Source organism: Eumetopias jubatus, unplaced genomic scaffold (assembly GCF_037043125.1).
Source record: "Eumetopias jubatus isolate StellerSeaLion01/CBP00866 unplaced genomic scaffold, mEumJub1_p1.0 scaffold_13, whole genome shotgun sequence".
Taxonomy (NCBI): Eukaryota; Metazoa; Chordata; class Mammalia; order Carnivora; family Otariidae; genus Eumetopias; species Eumetopias jubatus.
In genome coordinates this window covers 53,379,213-53,404,833 of record NW_028274819.1, presented here as the reverse complement: position 1 = coordinate 53,404,833, position 25,621 = coordinate 53,379,213, and the positions used below count along the sequence as shown (strand labels likewise).

Here is a 25,621-nt window from a genome sequence, read left to right as displayed (position 1 = left end):
TGCCGAGGAGCTAACAGGTCAGCTGGGGACAGAGTCCAATTATGATTGGAAGTGACCTCGTGAGGTGGTGCCTGAACCAGGCTGGGCTCAGTGCCGTGGCCTCAGAGGGGAGACTCATAGGGCCTGGAATGGTTAAAGAAGGCTGGTGGGAATAGGACTTTCCCTGAGCCTTGAAGGGCCAGCAAGTTCTGACCACGAGGAGTTGGGGGGGAGAGTAATTTTAGGTACCCATCTACCCTTCCCCAAGTCCTAGTGCTTTGTATAGGTCCCCTTCACATTCGTCTCTTCCCTCTCTCCATCTAGGCTGTTATTATCCAAGGGACTTACCCTTTTTCTTTTTACATTTTTTAAGAGAAAGAAAATTTGAAGGCAAGGGGATGACATAACATTTATTCAGAACAAACTAGTTTTACTTTAACCAATGGGCTGGGTAGTTTGCTTTCATAATCTTAAATACTTAGGAAATTACGTTATTATGTCACATTTTACAGCTGAAGAAACAGTGCCTCCAAAAGGTGAAACAGCTTTTTCAGCTCAAAATTAACAGATTATAATGACAAATCAAAAGAGCTCTGCATAATAATTGAGTATGGCTTCAGCTAGTTCAGAAGATATGTATAATTTAGCAGTTCTCATTTATGTTTCTTCACCCAAGTTCTTAGTAATCTGTAAGAGTCGTTTTGTGCTTATCTTTGAGAGATGACTATCTTATTCCTGGCTCCTACTGTACTTACCTCTTGCTCTTAGCAGTACTTCTCAATTCTCTAGATCTCCGGTTCTACCACTGACTTAGATTCAACCTCCTTACACCACCAGCCTTAGATCCCTTAATTCTTTTCCCAGTTATTTACCAAGCACCTACTGTAGGCCAGACCAGAGATGGATGCAAGTATTGTTCCTGCTTGGATCTTCCAGTGTAATGGTTAGACAGACGATGACAATAAAAACAACTTGGTAGTAATTGAATGCTTACTGTGTGCCATGCTCTATTTGAAGTACTTTATATGTATTAACTCATTTCATTCCTAAAACTGTATGAGGTAGATACTGTTTTCTTCTTATTTTATAGGTAATGAAATGGAGGCATACAGAGGTTCGTTGGTCTAAGTTGTGATAGAGAGAAGCACAGGGGCCATGAGGGCACAGAAGAGGGGCTCCTAATATAACCCAAGGAGTCAGTGTAGAGAATACTTCCTAGAGGAATTAGAAAAAGCCTGAGTAGAATCTTGAAACTTGAGTAGGAATTAGTCAGGTGTAAAATGGGGCAAGGATATTGTAGGCAGAGGGAACATCATGTACAAAGCCACAAAGTGAGTCTTGCGTATTTATGGAACTGAAAGTAGTTTAGTGTGGTAGGAGTGTGAGGTATGTGTGAGTTGAGTGGTATGGGATAAGGCTAGAGGACCTGCTAGGGGCCACTGCTTGAAGAGCCTGTATCCTTTGCTACATTATATTCAGTATACAGGCCAGTGGTTTCCAACTTGAGGATTTGAAACTGAAGGGGGTCCTTGAAGGGTGTTTCATGAATTCATATTATTTTCCCAATTATTTTTCAATCTGTAGATACTAAAAGTATAACTATTGTTATTTTTAAAGATTTTATTTATTTGAGAGAGAGAGAGCGAGAGCGAGAGCGAGAAGCAGACTGTCTGCTGAGCAGAGAGCCCGGCATGGGGCTCGATCCCAGGACCCTGGGATCATGACCTGAGCTGAAGGCAGACGCTTAACCAACTGAGCCACCCAGGTGCCCAAAAAAGTATAACTATTATTATATGGAGCTTTTGGAATTCCTCACTGAAAAAAAGTTAGGAATTACTGTTGTAGGTGTTTGGGGGCTCTGCAAAGGACTTTTTTCTTTAAATTAGAATATTTATTGAGATAATTGTAGATTGACACACAGTTGAAAAAAAATAATACAGTGAGATCATTGGGAAACTTCACAGTTTTCCCCACAGTAACATTTTGACAGACTGTAGAATAATATTATAACCAGAATATTGATGTTAACACAACCTGCCAATCTTGTTTAGATTTCCTCAGTTTTATTTGTACTGGTTGTGTGTATGTGTGTGTGTAAATTGTATTCCAACACCATAAGTAACCTCCATGTTACCCCTTTATAACCACACCTTTCTCTCCCACCTCTTCCCTGTTCCTAACCCCTCTGTCCTCTGTTTCTAAAGTTTTGACCTTTCGAAAATGTTGTATAATTGGAGTCATAGAGTTTGTAACTTTCTGGAATTGGCTTTTTTGTTCAGCCATAATACCCTGGAAAATCATCTAAGTGATTGTATGTATCATGACTTCATTCCTTTGTATTGCTGAGTAGTACTCCATTGTGTATAATGTATATAACCATTCACCTGTTGAAAGACACATGGACTGATCCCAGTTTGGGCTATTACACATAAAGTTTACACGAACATTTGTATACTGTTTGTTTTTTTTTTTTAAAGATTTATTTATTTATTTGAGAGAGAGAGAGAGCGAGCGAGCGTGTGCAAGCAGGGGGAGGGGGAGAGGGAGAGAGAGAATCTCAAGCAGACTCCCCACTGAGCACGGATCCGGATGCAGGGCTCGATCTCACAACCCTGAGATCTCAACCTGAGCCAAAATGAAGAGACGCTTAACTCACTGAGCCACGCAGGCGCCCCTGTGTGCAGATTTTTTAATGTGAACCTGTGAAGGATTTTATTCAGGAGAGTAGTGTGGTCAGATTTGAATTTTAGAAAAATTATACTAACTGCTTTAGTAGAGAATGAGTTTGAGAGAAATGAGCAGAGACAGGGAGATCACTGAGGAAACCGTAGTAACCCAGGCAAAGTACATGGAGACCTGCACTCAGTTCTCTGTGAGCTGGAGCCTGCTTGGCCATAGAGGCTTTTCCTCAGAAATCACATCAGGCTCATTTGCATGTGGGAGCAGGGCTGGGGAGCCTGGGCTTGTTCTGGATAGTCAGTCCCCCTTCTGGGGAGATGCCATTACCATAGCTGAGAACTGCCATCGCCATCCTGTGAGGAAAGGCTGCAAACCCAGTTTTTGGAATGATCATCCTGACTGCAAGGTTTTTCAGTAGATGTTCTTGGTTATCTTCTCTCAAGAAAAGAAGAAAGGGGGCCAGTTATCTCCTTCGTATAGTTTGAGTGGAGGCTTATGTGGGGCAGGAAGATGGTGAGAAGCTCTTTCCTGGGTCTGGTCTCTTTGGGAGCCCAGGAATGTGTTCTCTGGTAGGCCAGCCAGCAGTGGGCCTGGGGCGGCTGGAGGATGACCTCCTGCTGCGAGGAAACCTGGCATCCACATTGGTTTCACCCCACGTAGTGGTGTGCCTGGCTCACCCAGGCATTTATCACTGTGCTCTTGGGGCCACTGTGATCAGGACTGATTGTTGGGAGCCAGGTCCACTTCTGAACCAGAAGGGTGTAATCCTAGAGGGTCCACTAAATGGGTTGGACACCTCCCCTGGGCACTGTGCAACGTCCTTATCTGGGCAAGTTCTTGGGGGCCCATCCCAGCACTTGTACAAAACTTTTCCCAGCAAAAATCTGTTTTGAGTTGTTTGTAATTATTTTTTTGGCTATCTCAGACCCTGACAAGTGCTGGCCGGGATGCAGGAATGTTTGGGTCAGGTGCCAGGTCAGAGAATTTGGGGCAACTTTTGAACAAGTGTGTGTTGATTTAATTTCTCTGGGGCTGTCATGCTTCTTAGCACAGATACCTTCAGAATGTAAAGACCTGTGGTATGTGGGACCCCAAAGCTGAGAAAGCAAATCTCAAAACCAATAAGCAGCTTTCAGTTGTCCTAGACCAGGTCTTGTGTTGCCCGGGGCTCTGCCAGACACAGGGGAACACCAGAAAAATCAGACTCATCTGTAGTTGGGAAGATAAGACTCACAGGTAAAGCAGAGAATAGACAACTGACAAGTGAGTGACTAACACAGGGCTTGACTGTTTTTCCAAGGACTTTACTGATTTTTCAAATAAAATCCTTAGGAGCCCTCAGAGTATAGGAAGGTTGAAATTTAAAGACCTGCAACTACCACTTCTGTAATTCAGTATGTATTTTAATCATTGAGGGGCAGGGGTGGGGGGACCCTGGAGGCCCGAGAAGTGTATCTTACTTCTTTTCACATTCCTGGTGCCTTTGGTTAGTTTGGCTAACTAGCTCAATGTCAGCAATTAGGTGTTTGAAAGTCAGAAATCAGCATTGAAGTGGTAGCATGTGAATCCTGAACTGGGGCTCAGAAACTTTTTTTTTTTTTTTTTTAAAGATTTTGTTTATTTATTTGACAGAGAGAGACACAGCGAGAGAGGGACAATAAGCAGGGGGAGTGGGAGAGGGAGAAGCAGGCTTCCCGCTGAGCAGGGAGCCCGATGCGGGGCTCAATCCCAGGACGCTGGGATCATGACCTGAGCCGAAGGCAGACGCTTAACGACTGAGCCACCCAGGCGCCACCAGGGGCTCAGAAACTTTTAATTTAGTCAGAAAGGTTCTAAAAATTAAAGGGCAGGCAGATTGGTCCACCCCCTTAACAGTCTGAGTCCAAAGCCCTGCAGGAGACGTGGGAGGAGGGGAGTCAGAACAGCTAGAAGGCCCCTGCACCAGAAGCCTGGGTTCCTGAGGTCCTGGCCTGCTTGGTGGGGACTAATTTTAGGGATCAGCCACCTTCTTTGGGAAGGAAGCTTCTTGTGAAACCAATATTTGAAGAAAAGAATACAGAGAGGATGAAGGTAGAAATGGGACACGAGGGGCTGGCTGGGTGGAGAGAGGGCTGAAGAATTCGTCTCGTCCTAGCAGATGATTATGTTCCATATGATTAAACAGAAGCATATTCTTTTGCTCTTTTTGTTTCTCCCCGCAGAGTGTACTAGGGATTCAGTATTCCTTCCCTAGTGTCTTTTTAACTTTGTTTCTAAGTCTTAATAAGGAAGCGGTCTCTAGTTAGTGTTGGACACTAAAGAAGTTAGGGCAAAACCAAGAATGCTATGTTACCCTGCTTGGGGAATGGTACAAGACCAGTTAGGACTTCTGTGTTGGCCCTCGGTAGCTGAGCAGAACGTATTGGAACTTGTCCCTATTTGTGGGTCTTGGAGAGTAAGGGTTAGTAGTTCTTCTTCTTCTTCTTCTTTTTTTTTTAAAGATTTTATTTATTTATTTGAGAGAGAGCACGAGAGGGTGGAGGGTCAGAGGGAGAAGCAGACTCCCTGCTGAGCAGGGAGCCCAATGCAAGACTCGATCCTGGGACTCCAGGATCATGACCTGAGCCGAAGGCAGTCGCTTAACCAACTGAGCCACCCAGGTGCCCAGGGTTAGTAGTTCTAGGGAGCCCTCTTGCACAGACTCATCTGGAGCTCCCCACCAGATAGCCTTGCCACAGGACATGGCATAGGAAGTTAGTGAGACTTCTAATCTGGTTCTGCCACTATTTTGCTGACCAACCTCCCCTTTCATAGCCCCAGTCTCCTCCTCCAGTTTTAAGGTGGGTGGTGGTCCTTGCTGCCTCCAAAGCCCTTCTAACTCTGCCGCTAAGAGTCAGAGTACAGTGGAGATCTCAACATCCATTACTCCCATGGTATGCCAAGAATTTTTGCAAGATGGTAAAAAGTACCCTTTGACTTTGGGTTCTTTTACAAATGAATCTGGGTGAGATGCTGTGCTCCTTGCTCTGGGGCTTCCTATTCTGGGATGCCCTCCCTTCCTTCTACTCCTGCTGTCTTCTTCCTGTTCAGATGGTGGTATCTCCCGGTGCTCTGGTCTCTTGTGTTTGACCGTATTCTATTTTGTGTCTTTGTGATTCATATACTGTGCTCAGTCTTGTACTTTCTGTGGGCAAGGACTACGTCTGTTCATCTCTGTGTCAACTTGCTCTTTCATCAACTGAGTTCTTGTGGGCATTCATTTGTTCACTCAGTGAATATTCACTGGAGCCCAGCTATTGTGCTAGGGACTTTGCTAGGTGCTGGGTGTTGGCTCGAAGCCAGGATTCAGCCCTGAAGGCAGCCATGGTTCCTGCCACTGTGGAACTTACAGGTTAGTGGAGAAGAAAGATATTAAGCAAATTATCACACAAATAATTATAATTGTGAAAAGGGTTATCAATAAAAAATATAGGGTGCTTTAGAGAATGTATAATGTGGGCCTAAACCAGTTTGGCAGGGAAGTTGATCAAGGAAGATTCTTTGAAGGAAAAGTGTTTAAGTTCAGACCAACAGTATGAATCAGAGTCTGCAGATCAAGAAAGAATGAGGAGGCTTCCGTACAAAAGGAATTCTAGGTTATTCTTTTTTTCTTTTCCTTCAAATTTTTATTTAAATTCAAGTTAGTTAACTTACAGAGCAATATTGGTTTCAGGAGTAGAATTCAGTGATTCATCACTTACGTACAACACCTAGTGCTCAACACAACAAGTGCTCTCCTTAATGCCCATCACCATCTGACCCATCCCCCACCCACCTCCCTCCATCAACCCTCGGTTTGTTCTATCTTTAAGAGTCTTTTATGGTTTGTTCCCCCCCAAACCCCTCCCATATGTTCATCTGTTTTGTTTTTCAAATTCCACATATGAGTGAAATCATATGGTATTTGTCTTTCTCTGATGGACTTGTTTCCCTTAGCATAATACTCTCTAGATCCATCCACGTCTTTGTGAATGGCAAGAGTTCATTCTTTTTGCTGGCCGAGTAATATTCCATTGTGTGTGTATATACTGATGTAGTTTTGGAATGTTGGTGAGCTCCAGAGTCAATGGCCAAGAAAGAATTCTTGAGGCATCTTTGGTGCAAAAAAGGTGATTTTATTCAAGCGCAGGGACAGGACCCGTGGGCAGAAAGAGCTGCTGCCCTGGGGTTGTGAGGGGTGGCTGATTATATACTTGGGAGTGGGGGGAGGTAGGGGCAAAGGGGTGTCCAAAAGAACTTTCATATGCTAAAGAAGACTCACAGGATGCTGGAGGCCTGGCTATTGTCAAGTTAAGATGGTTTTTCCTTCTAGTAAGGCATTAACTTTAAGACAGTTGGGACTTTCCGGAAGAATGTCATACTCTGCCTGCCTCCAGTATTTGTCAATGGGCTGCCGGTTATAAGGAAATTTTATTTTATTTACATTCCCTCTACCTTTGTTTTCTCCAGCACTGTGGAGGAGAGAGTGATGTTAGGGCTCCCGGAAATCGAGTCTATGGGTTTCTGAAAGTTAGGCTATTGATGAGAATGCTTTTTCCTTGTAAATCACTAAGACATCTGTAAACTGATGGAGACGCTTGTCCTGCAGGACTGTGATCTATGTCAGTTACCCATTTGTTTTCCCTTCCCTTAGCTTTAGGGCAGCCGAGAGTACCTGAGGAATGTCACACATATCCCAGCTGGGCGGGGGGTGTTGTGGGGTGTCAGCTTGTGCTTTGTCCTCAGCTTGCCTTCTGCTCCCCCATCATATATCACATCTTCTTTATCCACTCACCAGTTGATGGACACTTGGGCTCTTTCCATAGTTTGGCTATTGTTGATAATGCTGCTATAAACATTTATATATTTTATAAAAATACCTTCGAATCTGTATTTGTGTATCCTTTGGGTAAATAGGAATTCTAGGTTATTCTCACCCTGGGTTGCACATTAGCATCACCAGGTATAAGAGAGTATATGAAGCAGCTGGGCTGGTGCTTCATACTCGTTCTTCCTGGGGAGAGTACCAAGCGATACAACTACTTTGGAAAACATCTTGGCGCTTCAAAAGTTAAACATACTAAAGGGGCGCCTGGGTGGCTCGGTCGGTGAAGCATCTGCCTGCGGCTCAGGTCATGATCCTGGAGTCCCGGGATCGGAGCCTCGCAGCGGGGGGAGTCTGCTTCTCCCTCTGACTCCCCCCCCCCCCATGTGCTCTCTCTCTCAAATAGAGAAATAAAAGTCGTAAAAAAAAGAAGTTAAACATACTAAACAAATCTGTCATATAACCCAGAGGTTCCACTTCTACTGGAACTCAGGATGAAAAATTCATTTTCACTCAAGAAAAATGAAAACATGTCCACACAAAGACTTGTACATGAATGTTCATAGCACTTTATTTGTGATAGCTAAAAACTTGTGGATGGATAAACAAATTTTGGTCTCTTCATTCAGTGGAATGTTACTCAGTGATAACATGGAGAAAACTGATTCATGTGACAACACGGTTGAAGCTTTTGAATGCTGAGCAAAAGCCACCAGACACAAAAGAGTACATACTGGTGATATTTCTTTGAAGTCCTAGAGCAAGCAAAACTAATTTATAATGATAGAAATCAGATCAGTGGTTATGTGGGGTGGCAGATGAGGTTTGGCAGTGAAGTACCAAGTGGGAACATTTTGGGGTGATGGAAATGTTCTATATCTCGATTGGGGTGGTGGTTATACAGGTGCATATGTTTGTCAAACACACTGAACTGTACACTTAAAATGGAGACATTTTATTGTATACAATTCTGTCTTAAGAAATATCCATGCTCTATTTTTATAAATGTCAAGAAAAGGCAAAACTCATGTATGGTGATAAAAGTCAGAAGAGTAGTTACTATTATGGGGTGGGGTGAGATCGTGGTCGTGGTAGTATTGATTGGAAAGGGGCAAGAGGGAGGAAGTCTTCCTAGAGTGTTGGGAATGTTTTATTTCTTAATTTTGGTGGTAGTTACTTAGATATATACGCATGTAAAAGTTGGTTGATCTATATGTTTATTTATACACTTCGCTGTATGTATGTTACGTCTCAAGGAAAAACAAAAAAGCAAAACCCCCCATCAAACCAAACCCATACCTAGGTCTCACCCATAGAGATACCGATTTAACTGGTCTGGGATGGGGCTTGGGCATCAGCGACATCAGTGCTCCCTAAGTGAGTCTAATATGCAGCTGGAGTTGAGAACCAACATGCTATATGTGGAAAGGAGGGGAGAAACTTGGAGCCTCAAAGGATAGCACAAAGCTACGGGAGTTGCTGGACATGAGACCAGAAAGGTGGCAGGTGACAAATCCTTCTGGGCCTTGCAGGCCACTTTAAGAAATTTTAACTTCATCTTAAGAGTAATGAAAAGCTTTTGAAGGTTTTTTTTTTTTTTAAGATTTTATTTATTTATTTGTCAGAGAGAGAGAGAGAGCAAGCAGGGGGAGCAGCAGAGGCAGAGGGAGAAGCAGGCTCTCTACTGAGCAGGGAGCCCGACGAGGGGCTTGATCCCAGAACCCTGGGATCATGACCTGAGCAGAAGGCAGACACTTAACGACTGAGCCACCCAGGCGCCCCTTGAAGGGTTTTGAGTAGGGAGTTCACTTGGACAGATAATCAATCAGCTGGTATGCACTTGCATTGCCTATGGGCAGTGTTCCTGCTGATGGTTCATTAAGTATTCAGAATATCTCCCTGTGAGGGGAGGAGGATTTGGAATAGTTGAGTCTTGAACTAGGATCGGTGCTTGTTTAGAAGTGGGGAGTGAGGGAGAGTGAGATGTGAAGGTTTTTGACACAAGCAACTGAAGAAGTAGAAAGTTTGGGGAAAACTAACACGTTTAGATTTAGACATGATGCGTTTGTGTTCCTGTCAGACATCCTTGTGTGGAGATACTTAGGTAGTTGGCTTTTGTGGGTTTCTGAGGGTCACAAGTGAAACTTGCAGCAGAAACATCATTTTGCTTTTTGGGGGAGTTGGCAATGACTAGTGATTTCTTTAAATGGTAATCAAAGCTGTGAGGGGAGAGAGTAGTATGAAGAGAAGAGAGCCTTGGACCGAACGCAGATTCTTTAAAACTTCAACATTTAAAAGTCAGGTCTGGAGGAGACATTTTCTTTGCACACTCAGGAAAAGAAAGATTTGTTCATTCATTTAGCAGATCTATATTGAATACCTCCTGTGTGCCAAGCACTGTCTGAGTCCCTGGGGTTACTGCAGGGAACAAAAAAGTCACTGCTCTTGTGAGCCTTACTTCTGTTGGAGGGAGATGGGCACTAAGCAAATCAACAAGTAAGTGTATCATGTGTGAGGTGGTAGTAGGTGCTATGAAAAAATGAAAAAGACATGAGCTCTGCCCTCAGATACCCTCAAATAACTGCAGTTGTAAGCCGACTGAAGTAAGGCCAGAAGAGGTACAAAGTCAGGAATGCTCATGGAAATCAGAGGTGTATCTCTCAGTATGTTGCACATTGAAGCCCTATACATTGTCAAGGCTGTGAATTTTTTCTTTTCCACTGAGGGCTTTCTTTAATTATATTTCATATGAATTAAAAAACTTGTTACTGGAGTATTCAGATCACAGGTTAGAGTGAAAATATAGTTATCTTGCATTATAATAAACATATATAATATTTTTTTTAAAGTATGCTAGCAAGAATTATAAAAACGTTTACTGATCACACACATATGGTAGACTATGCTTTTTTTTTTTTTTTAAGAGCAGTTTTAGGTTTACAACAAAATTCAGAGGGAGGTACAGAGATTTCCCACACAGTCTCTGCCTCCACACATGCTTAGCCAACCCCATTACCAATGTTACTTACCAGAGTGGTACATTTTTTTGCCAAGGATGAGCCCACATGGATACATCCTAATCACCCAAAATTCATAGTTTCCCTTAGGGTTCACTCTTGGTGTTGTATGGGTTATTTTTTGATGTGTTCTCCTTGGGGGGAGATATGGGAAGTCTTTTGTTTCAGTGCTGCTTGGGTAGCTGAAACCAGTGCCAACTTTGTCCATAAGGAAAGCTCTTCTGAATTCCTGCCCCCCTGCTGAGGAGAGCTGGGCCTCTGCTTGGATATGAGGACATGATGTTCTAACAGGGGCAAGAACATCCCTCAGGAGGCTGGATTTCACTCAGCCCCAGGGAGCTGACTCCTCTTTCCTCTGTGGCTAGACCTACTATGTGCTGTGTTCCAAGGGGGCCCTTTTTTTGCCAGTTCCAGGTCCCAAACCAGTTCCCCTTCTCTTTCTTTCTCTTTCTTTCTTTCTTTCTTTCTTTCTCTTTCTTTCTTTCTTTCTCTCTCTCTCTTTCTTTCTTTCTTTCTTTCAAGATTTTATTTATTTATTTGACAGAGAGAGACACAGCAAGAGAGGGAACACAAGCAGGGGGAGTGGGAGAGGGAGAAGCAGGCTTCCCCACTGAGCAGGGAGCCCAATGCGGGGCTCGATCCCAGGACCCTGGGATCATGATCTGAGCCGAAGGCAGATGCTTAACAACTGAGCCACCCAGGCACCCCCCCCTTCTCATTCTTTACATTTTTGTTTAGATGGTACTTCTTCCTCCCACCCCATTCCCCTCCCCAGACCCCCAGCCTCAGCCTCATTCTAGGTTCTGTGCTGTTTTATCTCTGGGATATCAGGGTCCTTGGTCGAATCTGAGTCTTCCCAGGGCTGGTGCTCTTTCTTAACAGTCTTTTGAGCCCTTTCTAAGGGTAAGGGTGGATTTTGCTCCCATCAAGAGTTCCTGCAGAGCTTCCTGGTCCCGCTTTGTCAGGTGGGAGGTGAAGTGGAGAAATGATTCGCAACAGATGACACTCCTGCTGGCAAAATTCAGCAATTTCCAGATTCCGTTCAGGTGCCAGACAAGTGGTAAGGAACAGTTTGACCAGGGCCTTTCTCTATTCCTCATCTGTACCTTCTTCCTTGACTGCTGTTTTTCTCACTTCTTTCCCTCTGGGCTTGTGTCTCACACCAGACAATCCATGGTCAGGCTCAGCTGCAGGGGCTCTGCTTTGCACGCCTGCAGATATGTGGTCTCAGGGGGGATGAATTACTGCTCAGTGAGGAGAAACTGGCTGAAAGAGAAGAGGCATCAGGTGGACGGTGGATATTGGTGGGGGGGGGGGGAGTTGGTCGCTTGTACTCAGGAATTCTCTTGTCCTTGGGGGAGATACAGTTTGTTATGAATCCATTCATGCACGCATTCATTCATTCAGCCAGCATTTCCTGATTTCCTCCTTGATGGTGGATGTTCGTGATGGGGCCATACTAGGCCCTGGGGGATAGAGTGAGTCAAACCTAGTCCTTGCCCATTTCTGGATGTGGCATGCGAACAACTCAGAGCATGAGAATTAATATAACAGAGTTATGTATAAAGTCCTTTGGAGCATAGAGCAGTCGGTGATTAGCTCTGCCTGGAGAAAGAGGAGATTGGGACATGAGGGAAAGACTGTGGTTTTGCCTGCCAGTGATTAACAAAGTGTGGTCTGCAGACCATTGGGGGTCACCAAGATCTTTTCAGGGGTCCAAAAAGTCAAAGACATTTTAATAATAATGCTAAGATGTTATTTGCTTTTTTTCACCGTGTCTACATTTGCACTGATGGCACGAAAGCAGTTAGGTAAAACTGTTGGTTCCTTATCAGGAGTCAAAGCAGTGCCACAAAACTGTGCCAGTGGTCACTGTTTTCCTCACCTCCATGCGCTCTGTTTAAAAAAGAATTTTTTAAAAAATATATAACTAAAAATGTATGAATTCTATTAAATTGTATCACATGAATACATGTCTCTTTAGTGTTCTGTATGATGAAACAGGAAATATGCATAAGGCACTTTTGCTGCAGATAGAAGTTTGATGTTTATTTCAAGAAAGTGTTTGTGCCATCGAGTTGCAAGTTGAACTACCTCCTTTCTTCAGGGACCACTATTTTTTAAAATGATTTTATTTATTTATTTGATAGAGATAGAGATAGCGAGACAGAGCATGAACAGGGAGGAGAGGGAGAAGCACGCTCCCCACTGAGCAGGGAGCCCGATGTGGGGCTCGATCCCAGGACCCTGAGATCATGACCTGAGCCGAAGGTAGACACTTAACTAACTGAGCCACTGAGATGCCCCAGGGAACACTGTTTTTATTTGAAAGAATAACTGACAGATAAAGTATAGTTACTCAAACTAATTATTTGGCAGATCTTTTCTTGAAAATGAATGAGGTGAATTTGCTACTTAGAGGAAAACAACTGGTAGTATTTTTTGCCAATGATAAAATTCTGGCTTTTATTTAAAACTTAGAATTGTGGAAAACTTGTATCTGCCACTGTGAGCTTGACAGCTTCCCTAGATTTCAAGCTTTTCTGATGGGGGCACCTGGGTGGCTCAGTCGGTTAAGGGTCCAACTCTTGATCTCAGCTCAGGTCTTGATCTCAGGGTCGTGAGTTCAAGCCCCATGTTGGGCTCCATGCTTGGCATGGAGGCTACTTAAAAAAAAATAGGGGTGCCTGGGTTGCTCAGTTGGTTGGGTGTCTGACTCTCGATTTTGGCTCAGGTCATGATCTTAGGGTTGTGAGATCAAGCCCCGCATCAGGCTCCATGCTCAGTGCAGAGTCTGCTTGAGATTCTTTCCCTCTGCACCACACGCCCCCCCCCAAGCTCTCTCTCAATCTCTCTCTCAAATAAATAAATAAATAATAAAAGTTTCCTGATGAAATTAGTGGTGATACTTAATAACTGATTATTTTGATATTGTATAGATGAAATGGGTCAAATTTGGAAGCTCTGCCTAACTCATTGAATCACTAGTTTCCATGTGATCAGTGCATCATGTTACAAAATCACGCCTGGATAAAAGATTATTCAAAGTTCAAGATAGAGCAATAGATTTTAACGTAATAGAGTACAAAAAGTTCATCCAAATAGTTTCAAATTTCACACTGCAACTAATCTTTAATAAACCTACTACTTGTTGAGTTTTGATGTAATATTAGAGAAGAATGTTCACAGTTATCTGAAAGGTTATTAAAATACTCCTCTCTTTTCCAGCTACATACCTGTTTTGCTCTTGGATCAGAACAACACATTGAATGTGGAAACAGATATAAGACTACAGCCATCTTCCATTAAGCCAGATATTAAAGAGATTTGCAAAAATGTAAAACAATCCCACCCTTCTCAGAAAACATTTTTTCCAGAAAACAATTATTTTTCATAAAAAAATCTTCTTTATATTAATGTATAGGAGATTTATTTATTTATTTATTTTTAAATTTTTTAAAAGATTTTTATTTATTTGAGAGAGAGAGAATGAGAGATAGAGAGCACGAGAGGGAAGATGGTCAGAGGGAGAAGCAGACTCCCTGCTAAGCAGGGAGCCCGATGTGGGACTCAATCCCGGGACTCCAGGATCATGACCTGAGCCGAAGGCAGTCGCTTAACCAACTGAGCCACCCAGGCGCCCCTGTATAGGAGATTTAGTGGTCTAAAAGGAATTAATTGCTACTAGAATTTGTATTTTAATTTCTAATATGGTAAATATCAGTTTGGGGATTTTCAATTTTCAAGAGTATACAGGGGCCCTGAGATCAAACAATTTAAAAACCTGGTCCTGTACTATTCTTTTTACTTAGAATTCTCTTTTCTGCTTAGAGAAATCCTACATGTAATTGTTAGTTGGTATTTAATTATTCATCAAAAAACATTTCCTGAGCATCTATCAAGAACCTGGCTTTTGCTTGGGGCTGGGGACATGGTCCTAAGCTCTTCTGGAAATCACAGTCTGATAGGGAAGACAGACAGAACTGCAACACGGTATGATGAATGTTATCAGCGATAGACAAATAAATGTTGTGGGAATATAGACCATTGTCATAATCACTTGCCAGCTCATCTAGAACATATGCTGATCGATCTGATTGGACTGTATATCCTATATTTGATTCTTTGTAGTCTGACAGGGAGAGCAGCTGATTAGCAGAGGATGGGAGCTGTTCACCTGCTGTTCTGGGAGGAAAGAAGGAAACTACCAATGTATTGATTGTCAGCTTTATGCATGCCCTATGCTAGGTGTTTGAACAAATGTGGTCTTAATTTTTGCAAAAACCATGTAAGCAGATATAATTATCCTCATTTTACAAGTGAGATATTGGAAGCTAAGAGAAGATAACAACTTGTCCAACATCATATAGTTGTAACTGATGGACCTGGGATTTTGACATATGTGTTCTGACTCCAAGTCTAGGGCTCTTACTAATAATGTGTTGCTAAATGGTTGGATCTTCTAAGGTATTTCCAGATGGTTCTGGGAAACCTTGCCAGATTGGAATGTATAAGAGATTATAGATTCAGGAAGGAGAGAGAGACAGCCTAGGAAATGCTTGGTAGCAGGAGTCATTTGTGAATTTTGGCTAATGTGCTTTTTCTGGACAGGGTTCTATGGCCTTACGGGACAGCAAGATTTTGTACTCCTTTATCCTCAATCCCTTTAATCCTTCTCTATGCCAGATGATGCCAGCAGCAAAGGTCACCTGTGTGTCTGATCAGGTTACAAACCAGAGCCTAGTGTTTGAAGCCCAAACTTCTTGGACCTGCCATAGGCCTTCAAGAAAGGGGCTGGCTGACCTTAAGGCCAACGGTGCCCAGCCTGGAGACCCCCACAGTCCTAGAGCTCAGTGAACTAGTTCAGCATTTTAAAAAAACCTATTAGAAGTTATGCTTTGGTGCACTCGGCTGGCTCAGTTGGAAGAGCATGAGACTTCTGATTTCGGGGTTGTGAATTGGAGCCCCATGTTGGGTGTAGAGATTACTTAAATAAATAAAACTTAAAAAAAAAAAGAAACTATGCTTTACTTATGATAGACCTGTGTGTGGATACAGGCTAATGAAAATACTGAATTTCTTTGCTTTGGGTCAAGAATCTGTCAACCTAATGTGGTTCTGGTGTGCTACCTGTGGTTTACTAGAATAGGGGTCAGCAAACTATGACCCAGGGGTCAAATTCAGCCCACCACCTGTTTTTGTGGATAAGGTTTTCTTGGAACACAGCTAAGCTCATGCACTTAACGTTTTGTCTACGGCTGCTTTTGTGCTCTATGATAAAGTAGTAGTAACAGAGGCTATCTGGTTCATAAATGCTAAATTGTTTACTATCTGGCCTTTTACAGAAAAAGTTTGCTGACCCCTAGGGTAATCCTGACTGTTTCTCTCATGGTAATTCGCACTTAGTGTTTTAATCACCTCTCTCCCCTACATTTATAATTAAGCTCCTTGAGGGCAGGGATGAGATCTGACTCATCTCTTTATGCCCCATGCTGATTACAGAGCTTGACATATAAAGAACACTCAATAAATGTTGTTTAAATGGGCACATCATAGGCTGATCAAAAATCTCTGATAGGCAATTAAAAATTTTTTTTCTTACTCTGATAGGCAATTATATGTGCCTTTGATGAACACAAAAGCAGGAATAAGGTCAGGAAAGCGTTATGTTGGTAATGCTAATCCCAGGGTTGTGTGCTTCCATCTATGAACCAGTCAGTACTTACTGCAATTCCGTTTAGATAGGTAGTTCATGGATAGGAGTCCATAAATGAAACAATCGTGCCAAGAGCTCTTGTTGGTGAGGCAGTTGAGAAACAAGGCCTTAATCTTTGGCTGCATTCTTCTCTTTCCCTCAGTACCCACCACTGCCTCACCCCACCCTCCACTCTCCACTTCAACTTGTAAGACAAATGTAGAAGAATATAAGGTTATATGGAGATATTTCTTTGGCATGTATACTATTTATCTTACTTTTTGTCTTCTATGAAACCATTTCCTCAGAAGCCATTTCCTCAATGTCCTTTTTACCATCTGTGACTTGCAGAAGATGAAACCCAACTTAAAGCTGTTTGGGCGCCTTGGCATAAAGGCAGACAGGTGAAGTGCGGGCCTGGGAGTCGATAGACCTGGGCTCTCGCTGTGGCTCTTCAGCTGTCTTTGACTTTGGACACATCAGTTAACATCTGTGAGCTCCAGTATCCAACATGTTTTTTATTGAGTTACATCTGGGACATTTTCCACATTTAACATTTATAGCCCTTCCTCATTTTGAAAAGGATTTGAGCAACTAGCCAGTGAGAGAGAGGTGACTTGTCCTGTGCCGTCAGTGTCTCTGCCCAGCAGACAGGTCTTTGATCAGTGCCTTCTAGAAGGCTTCACAGCAGCAGCTTCTTTACCCTCTCCTTGCTTTCTCTTCTGTGATGGCTTCTTCTTTGGGAGTGATCTGAGGAGTTTTTGCTGGAGAGAAGTTATCAAGATCAGGGTCAGAGGGAAAGAGGAATTTTAGAATCTAAGAATTGGAAGACATACTGGAAACTTCACTTACAATGTCTTTTTCAGTTAGTGAGCTTGAGGCCCGGAGAAGAGAAGTGACCTCCCTAGGGTCAGACGGTAGAGCTAAGACGAGATGCCAGGCTCTTTCTGCTATATGCAGTGTTTTCCGGGGTTCTAAGAGAGGATTAAGTGGCCTCAGCTCTTGTGTTGGCTTTAGTCCTACATGACTGTGCATCGGTGGTGGAGGAAGCTGCCCTGTGGGCCTCCCACGCTGTTGCAGCTGATGTGCCCAGGGCCGTGGGTGCCTGATGGCTATCGCTGACTGCAACTCGCTGTGGGCAGGCTCTGCACTTGAAGGCTTTCTGCAGCTAGCCTGCGGCTGGCACTCTGCTACCCGCAGCAGTGACAAAGTGAACGAGAAGGAAAACTATATATTACTTCGGCACTGCAGGGAATGGGCTGTGTTCCTGTTTCTAGAAAGACTGTATTAATGCACATTTATTTATCGACTGACTAAAAATGGTATTTCGTTTGAACATGTATTTCTTCACTTACTAGTAAGCCTCGACTTTTTTCCCTGTGTCTGTTGGATATTTGTATTTTCTCTCATTTATATTGTTTTCCATGTGAGTTACCTATTCATATTCTTTGTCTAGGTCCCAGTGTATTTCTGGTCTTATGCTTGACTTCCCTGCCAGTAGGGAAAGATTAGGATAATAAAGCATTGTCCCTAAATGGGGGAGAGTTGGGGAGAAGGTTGAAGACTGGATGAAACACTTTTCTCACTGTACAAGTAGCCAGTGAAGTGGCTACATGAGGCTTTAGCTGCTGGAAGCTACGGACCCTGGGACAGGTGGGTAGTAAAGGCCAGTGGCGGCCCACAGTAATGTTGTCTCTTGCTTTTCCTGTACAGAGTTTTGCCGGATTGACAAGCCCCTGTGCCACAGTGAGGATGAGAAGCTCAGCTTTGATGCAGTCCGCAGCATCCACAAGCTGATGGACGATGATGCCAATGGTGATGTGGATGTGGAAGAAAGTGATGAGGTGAGCTCTCTCACCCTGCCATGGCTCTCTTCTCTTCCTGTGTGGACAGTCCCTAAAAGCTGTCTAGACACTCTTCCCCGTGGAGAGATGTTCTTGATGTTGGCTTGTTCTCTTAAGAGCTCCTCCCTGCGAAGGGAGGTGATTCTCAGCAGAACAGCCCTGTAGGACCTCACCGGTCCAAGTGCAGGCCTGATGTCTGTGTCTCTGCCTGGACTGGCTCCCATCTGCCTACCAGCTAGAAGCACAACACTGAATGAGGTGTGCTGTGTGAGAGGGAGAGGGAGCCTCGAGGTCGGTCTCTACAGTTCCCCTGACTCCTTATTGGAATCCTCCTGCAGACGGAGGGGGCATCCGTCTGTACTCACTATGTGTTCAGCCCTGTGTTGGCATATAGGAGAGAAGTCAAGGCGGTCCTTATCTCGCCCTCTGAGAGTTTATACTCTGTTTGGGAGGAAGAAACACATGTTCCTAGAAAGATCATTCTGAATTGCCGGCCGCAGTTGCTGGGAGCTGGTTGAGTAGTCCCAGATAGTAGGAGCGAGAGGAATCTCTAGATGGAAAAAGCTCTGTTATTGTCTCATCTTTTGGCATCACTACAGTTCCAGTTCCACAGAGCCCAGAGTACGAAGTCATCACTTGTGAAAAGATGTAAAGGTTTCAGTTGATTTCAAGCTCAACGCGAGCCAGCAGTTTGGTGAAGCTGCCAAGTTATGCCAGATCTTTAATAGTGATATGGTGCATGTCACGAGGGAGAGGTAAGCCCAGTCTCTTCACCCTGCTCGTCAGCCCTCCTTTTAAGTTTTGAGTTCAGTTTTGAATCTCACGTTGTCAGAAGCACCTGGAACAGTGAGAACCTGTACGCGAAGGAGTGAACGATGAAGGGCATGGAAACTATGAAATGGAGACATTCAATAGAATTTGGTTATTTATTAGTATTATGTATGTGCCAGGCACTGTGGTAGACATGGGGCTGTGACAGTAAAGAGGACACACGTGTCTGTCCTCATATCATTTACAGTCTAGTGGAGAAACGGGAGCCTGGAAAAGAAAAGATCTGGGAAATAAAATTTCTGTCTTCAAATACACTAGGAGTGGAGGAATCAGAGTTAAGTAACGATGGTGCAGGCGATGAAAAGTGCAGCTGTAGCTAGCATTTATTGAGTTCTTATTCCGTGCCAGGCACAGTGTTAAGCTCTTTGCATAATTAACTCTTTTACCTTTCTTAACAGCCTTTTGAAGTTGGTATTATTGTCAAGGACTGGAGCCTTGGAAAGGCTTGTTCAAGGACACACTGGGTATGAGCACAGATCTGATTTCAAAGCTCATGCTGTTAAGTACTGGTGTACTGTTTCTCTTAGGCTAAGGGCAGAACCAGGACCAATGTGAGAAAAATAAAATATGGGCATATTCATTTAGAATAAAGAATCGTCACCAGTGCCATCTTGTCGTAGAAGAGGCTTCCTTGGTAGATATGTAGTGAGCTCCCTGTCACTGAAGATGGGCAGATAGAATACAGCACTCCACCAATTGGTTAGCAGAGGGGATCCTTGCATTCGGTTGAATTAGATAATGTCTAAGGAATTTATAAGAGGACAAAAATAGACCTCCTGGAACAAAAGTAGACGTTTGGGTGGAGTGGAAGGAATGGGGCAGCCTGAGTAAGCAGGGAGCCAGCGTGAGTACAGATGTGGAGGTAATAAGAGCATGGTGGGTGGGTTTGGTTGGACAGAGCGACTGTGGTGGAAGACTGTAGGACAAAAATCTGGAAAGGAAAGTGGGGACCCAGGCAGCCCGGCTGAGCAAGGTCTACTTGTTGAACCTGGCGACTGTAGGTCCCTGAGCAAGGACAGCAACCGCGATGAAGGTATCCGAACTTTTGGTTGCATCTAGAAGTGGCACTGGCCCTCAAAGAACCCAAATTTTATTTGCCTACACTGAGAATAGAACCATGTTCCTGGAGGCAGATGAGGCCTAGAGGCTTCCTGATCTCTCTCCAGAGGCCTGGCCACAGGACTAGGGGATGGATGGCACACCAGTTAAGAAGGTGGTATGATCCAAGATCCACAAATTCCTGGATATCTTCGTCATCTGCTCCTCCTCCTTTTTTCACTTTCTGCTGATTGCTTTGTCAATGAGGGGAGGAAAAAAATGTTCTTTTTAGAGGAATGTTACCACAACAAAAAGCTCATCAGCACAAACTGTTCTAAAATAACACAAAAGCTGTCACCCTGCTCTTCTCTGTGCCAGTGGTGAGCTGTTCTTTTTCAGTGTAGCTCCTGCCTTTGCCTTAGCTTCAGCTGCTCCCCCTACAGTCTCAGGCCTCTGGTGGTAAGGGGGTGCTGCCAGTCTGGGTTTTCATGATCTGTCACAAGCTCCTGTCTTCGAAAGAGAAAGCAATGGTAGCAAAGTATGTGTGCTTAAGTCAGTCTAAACGTATGAGACAGCCTTGGAGGTCAGGTTCTAACTAGAGTGTTGGGTGGACAGCTCAGAGCTTAGAATATTGGCTACTGGGCACTGAGACGTGAGAGAAGAAACTGTGCTTGTGCTGGCCATGAGGGACCTGAGCTTTTCATGACCACTTAAAAAGCCCTGCTGATTCCCCAAGGATCTTATAGTGCAAGTCTGAAGGGATACCCTATGAGGCCTCATTTATTCAGCCTCATATCAGTAAGTTTTTCAGATGACTAAACTATAACCTCAGTTCTAGATCTCTTACAATTTTAGCCATTTTTGAAATAAGTCTTTCTTTTTACAGATTATTGTGAACAGAGTGGTGACTTTATTTGGATCATTCAAAGCATGTCTTCAGGGCCTCTTACACGATTATCCCCGTACCTGGATTCCTATATCCATTGTTGTGATTTCTTCTCATAATTTCCCTGTCTCTTCTTTGATCATCCCCATTTCTAATTGCTGTCTTTACTCTGCTGTGAGCTATGAAATTAGATTTATGGCAAGCTGAGACTTAGCAGGCATTTTATAGAAAATATATAATCAGTTGCTTGTGGGGCAGCCAGTTTGGCTGCTCAAGTACTATCTTTGCTTGCTTCTGTCTGAGTTGGCAGAGGTTGTGGATTGGGGGCCCTTCTGATGAACAAGATGGCAATATTGGCCGTGGTACCCTTCTTGCGAGGCTGGGAGGAAGTTCGACCAGCCCACCAGTGTGGAAATTCATGGCCTGTGTTCTCCTGAGACCTCTGGTGGGAACACTGCCCATGGGTAAAGGATTTGCTGCGGGGGCATGTGTGGTCCTGTCAGGTTGTCTGGACAGTCTGAAGCAGACAGAGAAGGGCTGTCTACAACCACTGTCCCTTCGACCTGACCTGACACTTTGAGAGCAGTGTTGTTTTCTTCTCTGGAACCTACATGGGAAATCAAGGGCATTTATCCAGCCATTAAACAGATTTTTATTGAATACCTGTATGTGCCAGGCACCATTATAAGGCTACAGATTCTATAGCAAACAAAACAGATAAGATTTCAGCTTTTATGGAGCTTGCATTCTAGTAGTCTGTATGTCACAGGCGAATTAAATAATGAGTAAAGTTCTGAAATTAGGAAGAACTGCGATTATAGTAGTTAAGTGACTTGCCCTTTAGTTTTCTTAGGTAAAATGGTGGTTGGTGATTCCTACCCTTGCAAGGTTATTGCCAGAATTCAATGAGAAAAGTGCTGTTGAAAGTTTCTGGCACAGGGGTGCCTGGTTGGCTCAGTCGGTTAGGCATCTGACTCTTGATTTCGGCTCAGGTCATGATCTCAGGCTTCTGGGATCGAGTCCTGTGTTGGGTTCTGCGCCCAGTGGAGAGTCTGCTTGAGATTCTCTTTCTCTTCCTCTGCCCCTCTCCCAACTTGCAGACACACACACACACACACACACACACTCTCTCTCTCTCTCTCTCTCAAATAAAAATAAATACATCTTTAAAAAAATGTTTCTGGCACAAATAACTCCCAAAACTCAATAACAGAAACCAAGCAACTCAATAAAGAATGGGAAAAGATTTGAACAGACACTTCACCAAAGAAGTTATATGGATATAGTTATATATAGTTTCATACAGAGAAACATATGAAAAGATGCTCAATATCACTAGCCTTTAGGGAAGTACAAATTAAAACCATAGTGAGGGACACCTGGGTGACTCAATCAGTTAAGGGTCTGCCTTCAGCTCAGGTCATGATCTCAGGACCCTGGGATCGAGTCCCACATCGGGCTCCTGCTCAGCGGGGAGTCTGTTTCTCCCTCTGCCTGCCGCCGCCCTGCTTGTGCTCTCTCTCTCTCTCTGACAAATAAATAAATCTTAAAAGAAAATCAAACCATAGCAAGATACCACTATACATCTATCAGAATGGCTAAAATTAAAAAATGGACACCACCAAGTGCCAGGGGAGGAGGAAGAGCCACTAGAACTTTTGCCTATAGAGCTTCTTAGAAAGTTAAACATGATTTACTACATGTCCCAGCAATCCTACTTCTAGATATTTACCCCTATAGATTAAAAGAAAATTTATATTCACACTAAAACTTGTACACGATGTTTATAGTAGCTTTATTCGTAGTCGCCAAATCCGGACACAAATCGAATGTCCTTCAGTGTGTGAGTGGATAAACAAACCATGGAAAACAGCTCGGCAATAAAAAGGAATGAACTATTGATGTACACCGCATAGATGAATCTCAAAGGCCTTATACTGAGTGAAAGAAACCAGACTCAACGAGTTCCATGCTCTTTGATTCCGTCTACGTGACATTCTGAGAAAGGCCAAAGTGCAGGGGTGGAAGCTAGGTCAGTGGTTACTAGGGGTTAGGAGTGTGGGGAGGGTTTGATTACCAAGGGACAGCATGAAGGGATTTGGGGGTGTGGTAATAGAATTTTCCTGCGTCTGGGTTGTAGGGCAGTTACAAGAGTCTAAGTATGTGTCAAAACTCATAGTACTGTATCCCCCCCAAGGGTTAATTCCATCATATGTTAATTAAGAAAAAAGTTGTCAGCATAGTACCGGACACACAATTCAAGCTCAGTGAGTGCTAGTTGTTTTCCTCTTTCTGTTTCTTCTATATTTCTGGGAAAGCTACCTGCATCTGACAGCTGTATTTTAATGTTTGCTTCACTGATGTGTTTCTCTCACCAGATGATGAGACTCTTCAGGGCAGGGACTGACCTTATTTGGTTTGTTTGCCTCTGTTTCCCCAGTACCCAGCAGAGTCCTGTACAGAATAGGTACTTAATTTAATCACTGTGTGGAACGACTGATTAATATCGCTGTAGCAGCATGGTGTCTGGCTAAGGGGGGAGGCTTGAGCAAGGGTGTGATCACACGTTTTGGGGGGTGGGGATGGGTAGGTAGCAGTAAGAGCCCAGGAAGCTGCAAAATCAACTTCTGCTTTTGTTATTGTCTGTGGTGTGTGGTATAGGAGCATAGCACAGGGTTGAGAAGTGGTGCTCTGGAGTCACACAGACCTGGGTCTAAACCTGGCTCTGCCTTTAGCAGCCGTGGAAACTTGGAGAAGTTCATCAATCTCCTTTTCAGCCTCGGTTTCTTTGTTAGAAGTGGAGTAATGATAGTAGGCGTCTCATGGAGTTGTTGCAAAGCTTAAATGAAATAATGCATGCAGAGCACTCAGGACAAGGCCTGGCATATGGAAGAGGCTCAGTAATGGTTACTTTTTGCTATTATTGTTGTTATTATTATTACTATTATTTCATCAGAAAGAGCACACATTTTGCTGCAGAGAGGCCTGTGTTCAAAACTTGGCTTTGCCACTTACTATGTGACAAATAGGCGAGTAACTTCACCTCTCGAGCCTCAATTTATTCAGCTGTTTGAGGAGGTGAATTCTTTGGAGGGTTCTTGTAAGAACTGAATGTATGCAAATGACTGGTACATGGATAGGTGCTAAATCCATGTTTTTTCCTCCCTCAGCGTGATGGTACAGATAGTGAGGGCCGGCCTGTATTGCAAGAATTCCAGGTCAGCTCTCTCATCATCCCACGGCCCCACAGCACTCAGCTCTGGGATTTCCCCCCCTCCCCCCCCCCCACCCCGTGGCGTGGCTGACTTGACCAGGCAGCCCTGCAGGAGGCAGTTCTCTACTCCCTGAGTGGCCCACGTGAAGGGGGTGAGGCATGACAGAGCAGGGCTTCTCCCCCAGCCTCTGCCCCTGCCTGTGGGCTTCACAAAAGGTCTAGGTGAGAACTTCTCCTCTCCCCTCCCACCCATCTGGAAGGCCAGAGATAATACTGTCATCAGATCTGTTTTGACTTTAGCGGGGTAGAAGTTGACTTGCTTTCCCCCTTTTGCATTGTCCCCCCACCACGGGGCCTGCTGGGTCCTGGGGGGCTGTGTGGGCTGGGGGAGCTAAACCTTGAGAGGAGCGGCTCCACTTGGAAAATCCAGAGGCCAGCAGGAGTTGGACTTGATAGGAGGTGGTATGTAGGGAGGGAGAGAAGCCCCATGGGCTTCATGCACATAGCCAGTGCTCTGGCCAGCCTGGGCTAAGTGGGATGCGGGTGAGTAGCTTCGTTATGCCCAGAAGTACTAGCATGATTACTAAGAATTGCTTTCCCTCCTCAGGCTTTGGGCCTTATTTCCGTATATGCAGACAGCTGTGGACACCTCTCAGTGCTCCCTTGCCTCTAGTTTCCCCTCTACCAGCCAGGTTGTCCATGCTGCCCACGATCTTCCCAAGTCACACTGCGGTTTCCTGTGTCCTGCGTGATTTTCTTTCCTGATTCCATCTGACTTCCTGTGCCAAGCGCTCCATCCCTTCAAATCTGGCCTTAGTCTTTCTTAACACTTTCTGGACATACCTCCTACCACTCTTGTCTGGCCCTGGCCCTCATTGTCTCAGACTCATTCCATGCTTGTTGCAGTGCCCTTTCTTTGCTCAGCTAGTTCTCCCTGGCTGGGATTAATTTCTGCCCCACCCCTTCAGCCCTCGGCCCTGTCCGTATCAGTCTTCGGTATCTCCTGGAACGCTCCAGGCTCACTTCTCATGAACTTTCCCTGACTTTCCCACCCCGCACTGATCTCTCTCTCATCCCAGGACTAACTCCCATAGCACACAGTCCAAAGCAACTTAGTTTAGCACATAATTAGAATGTCTTGCTTTGTGCCCTAATGGTTTTGATTATATTATCTTGCCTGTAAGTTTGTCTCTTTTTTAAAGATTTTATTTATTTATTTGAGAGAGAGAGTGAGAGAGAGAGAGCACATGAGGGGGGAGGGTCAGAGGGAGAAGCAGACCTCCTGCTGAGCAAGGAGCCCGATATGGGACTCGATCCCGGGACTCCAGGATCATGACCTGAGCCGAAGGCAGTTGCTTAACCAACTGAGCCACCCAGGTGCCCAAAGTTTGTCTTTTTTTGCACTATTGGAATTACTAAAGCACAACTCTGATCATTACTTCTACCTTGTAAAGGGAGTGCAGTGGAAAAGGAGCATCCCTACCGTGTGCCAAGCCCTGTTCTAGCTGTTGCATATACAGTTTCATTTAATGCTCAACCACTCTATGAACTAGGTGTTACTGTGTTTTGGAGATGATGGAACTTAAGAGTGGCCTGCCTTTACTTACTAAATCAAG

The 25,621-nt window shown here is 44.2% G+C and overlaps 1 protein-coding gene across 4 annotated transcripts in view; it reads left to right on the top strand.

Annotated features, from left to right (window-relative positions):
- Positions 1–25,621, top strand: part of STIM1 (stromal interaction molecule 1) — a 190,557-nt gene that overhangs the window by 88,240 nt on the left and 76,696 nt on the right. For all 4 annotated transcript variants that reach the window (XM_088017883.1, XM_028116039.2, XM_028116038.2 and 1 more), the window contains exon 2: positions 17,906–18,036. In XM_088017883.1, the coding sequence (XP_087874009.1) occupies positions 17,906–18,036 (131 nt within the window). The remainder of the gene's footprint in view (positions 1–17,905; positions 18,037–25,621) is intronic.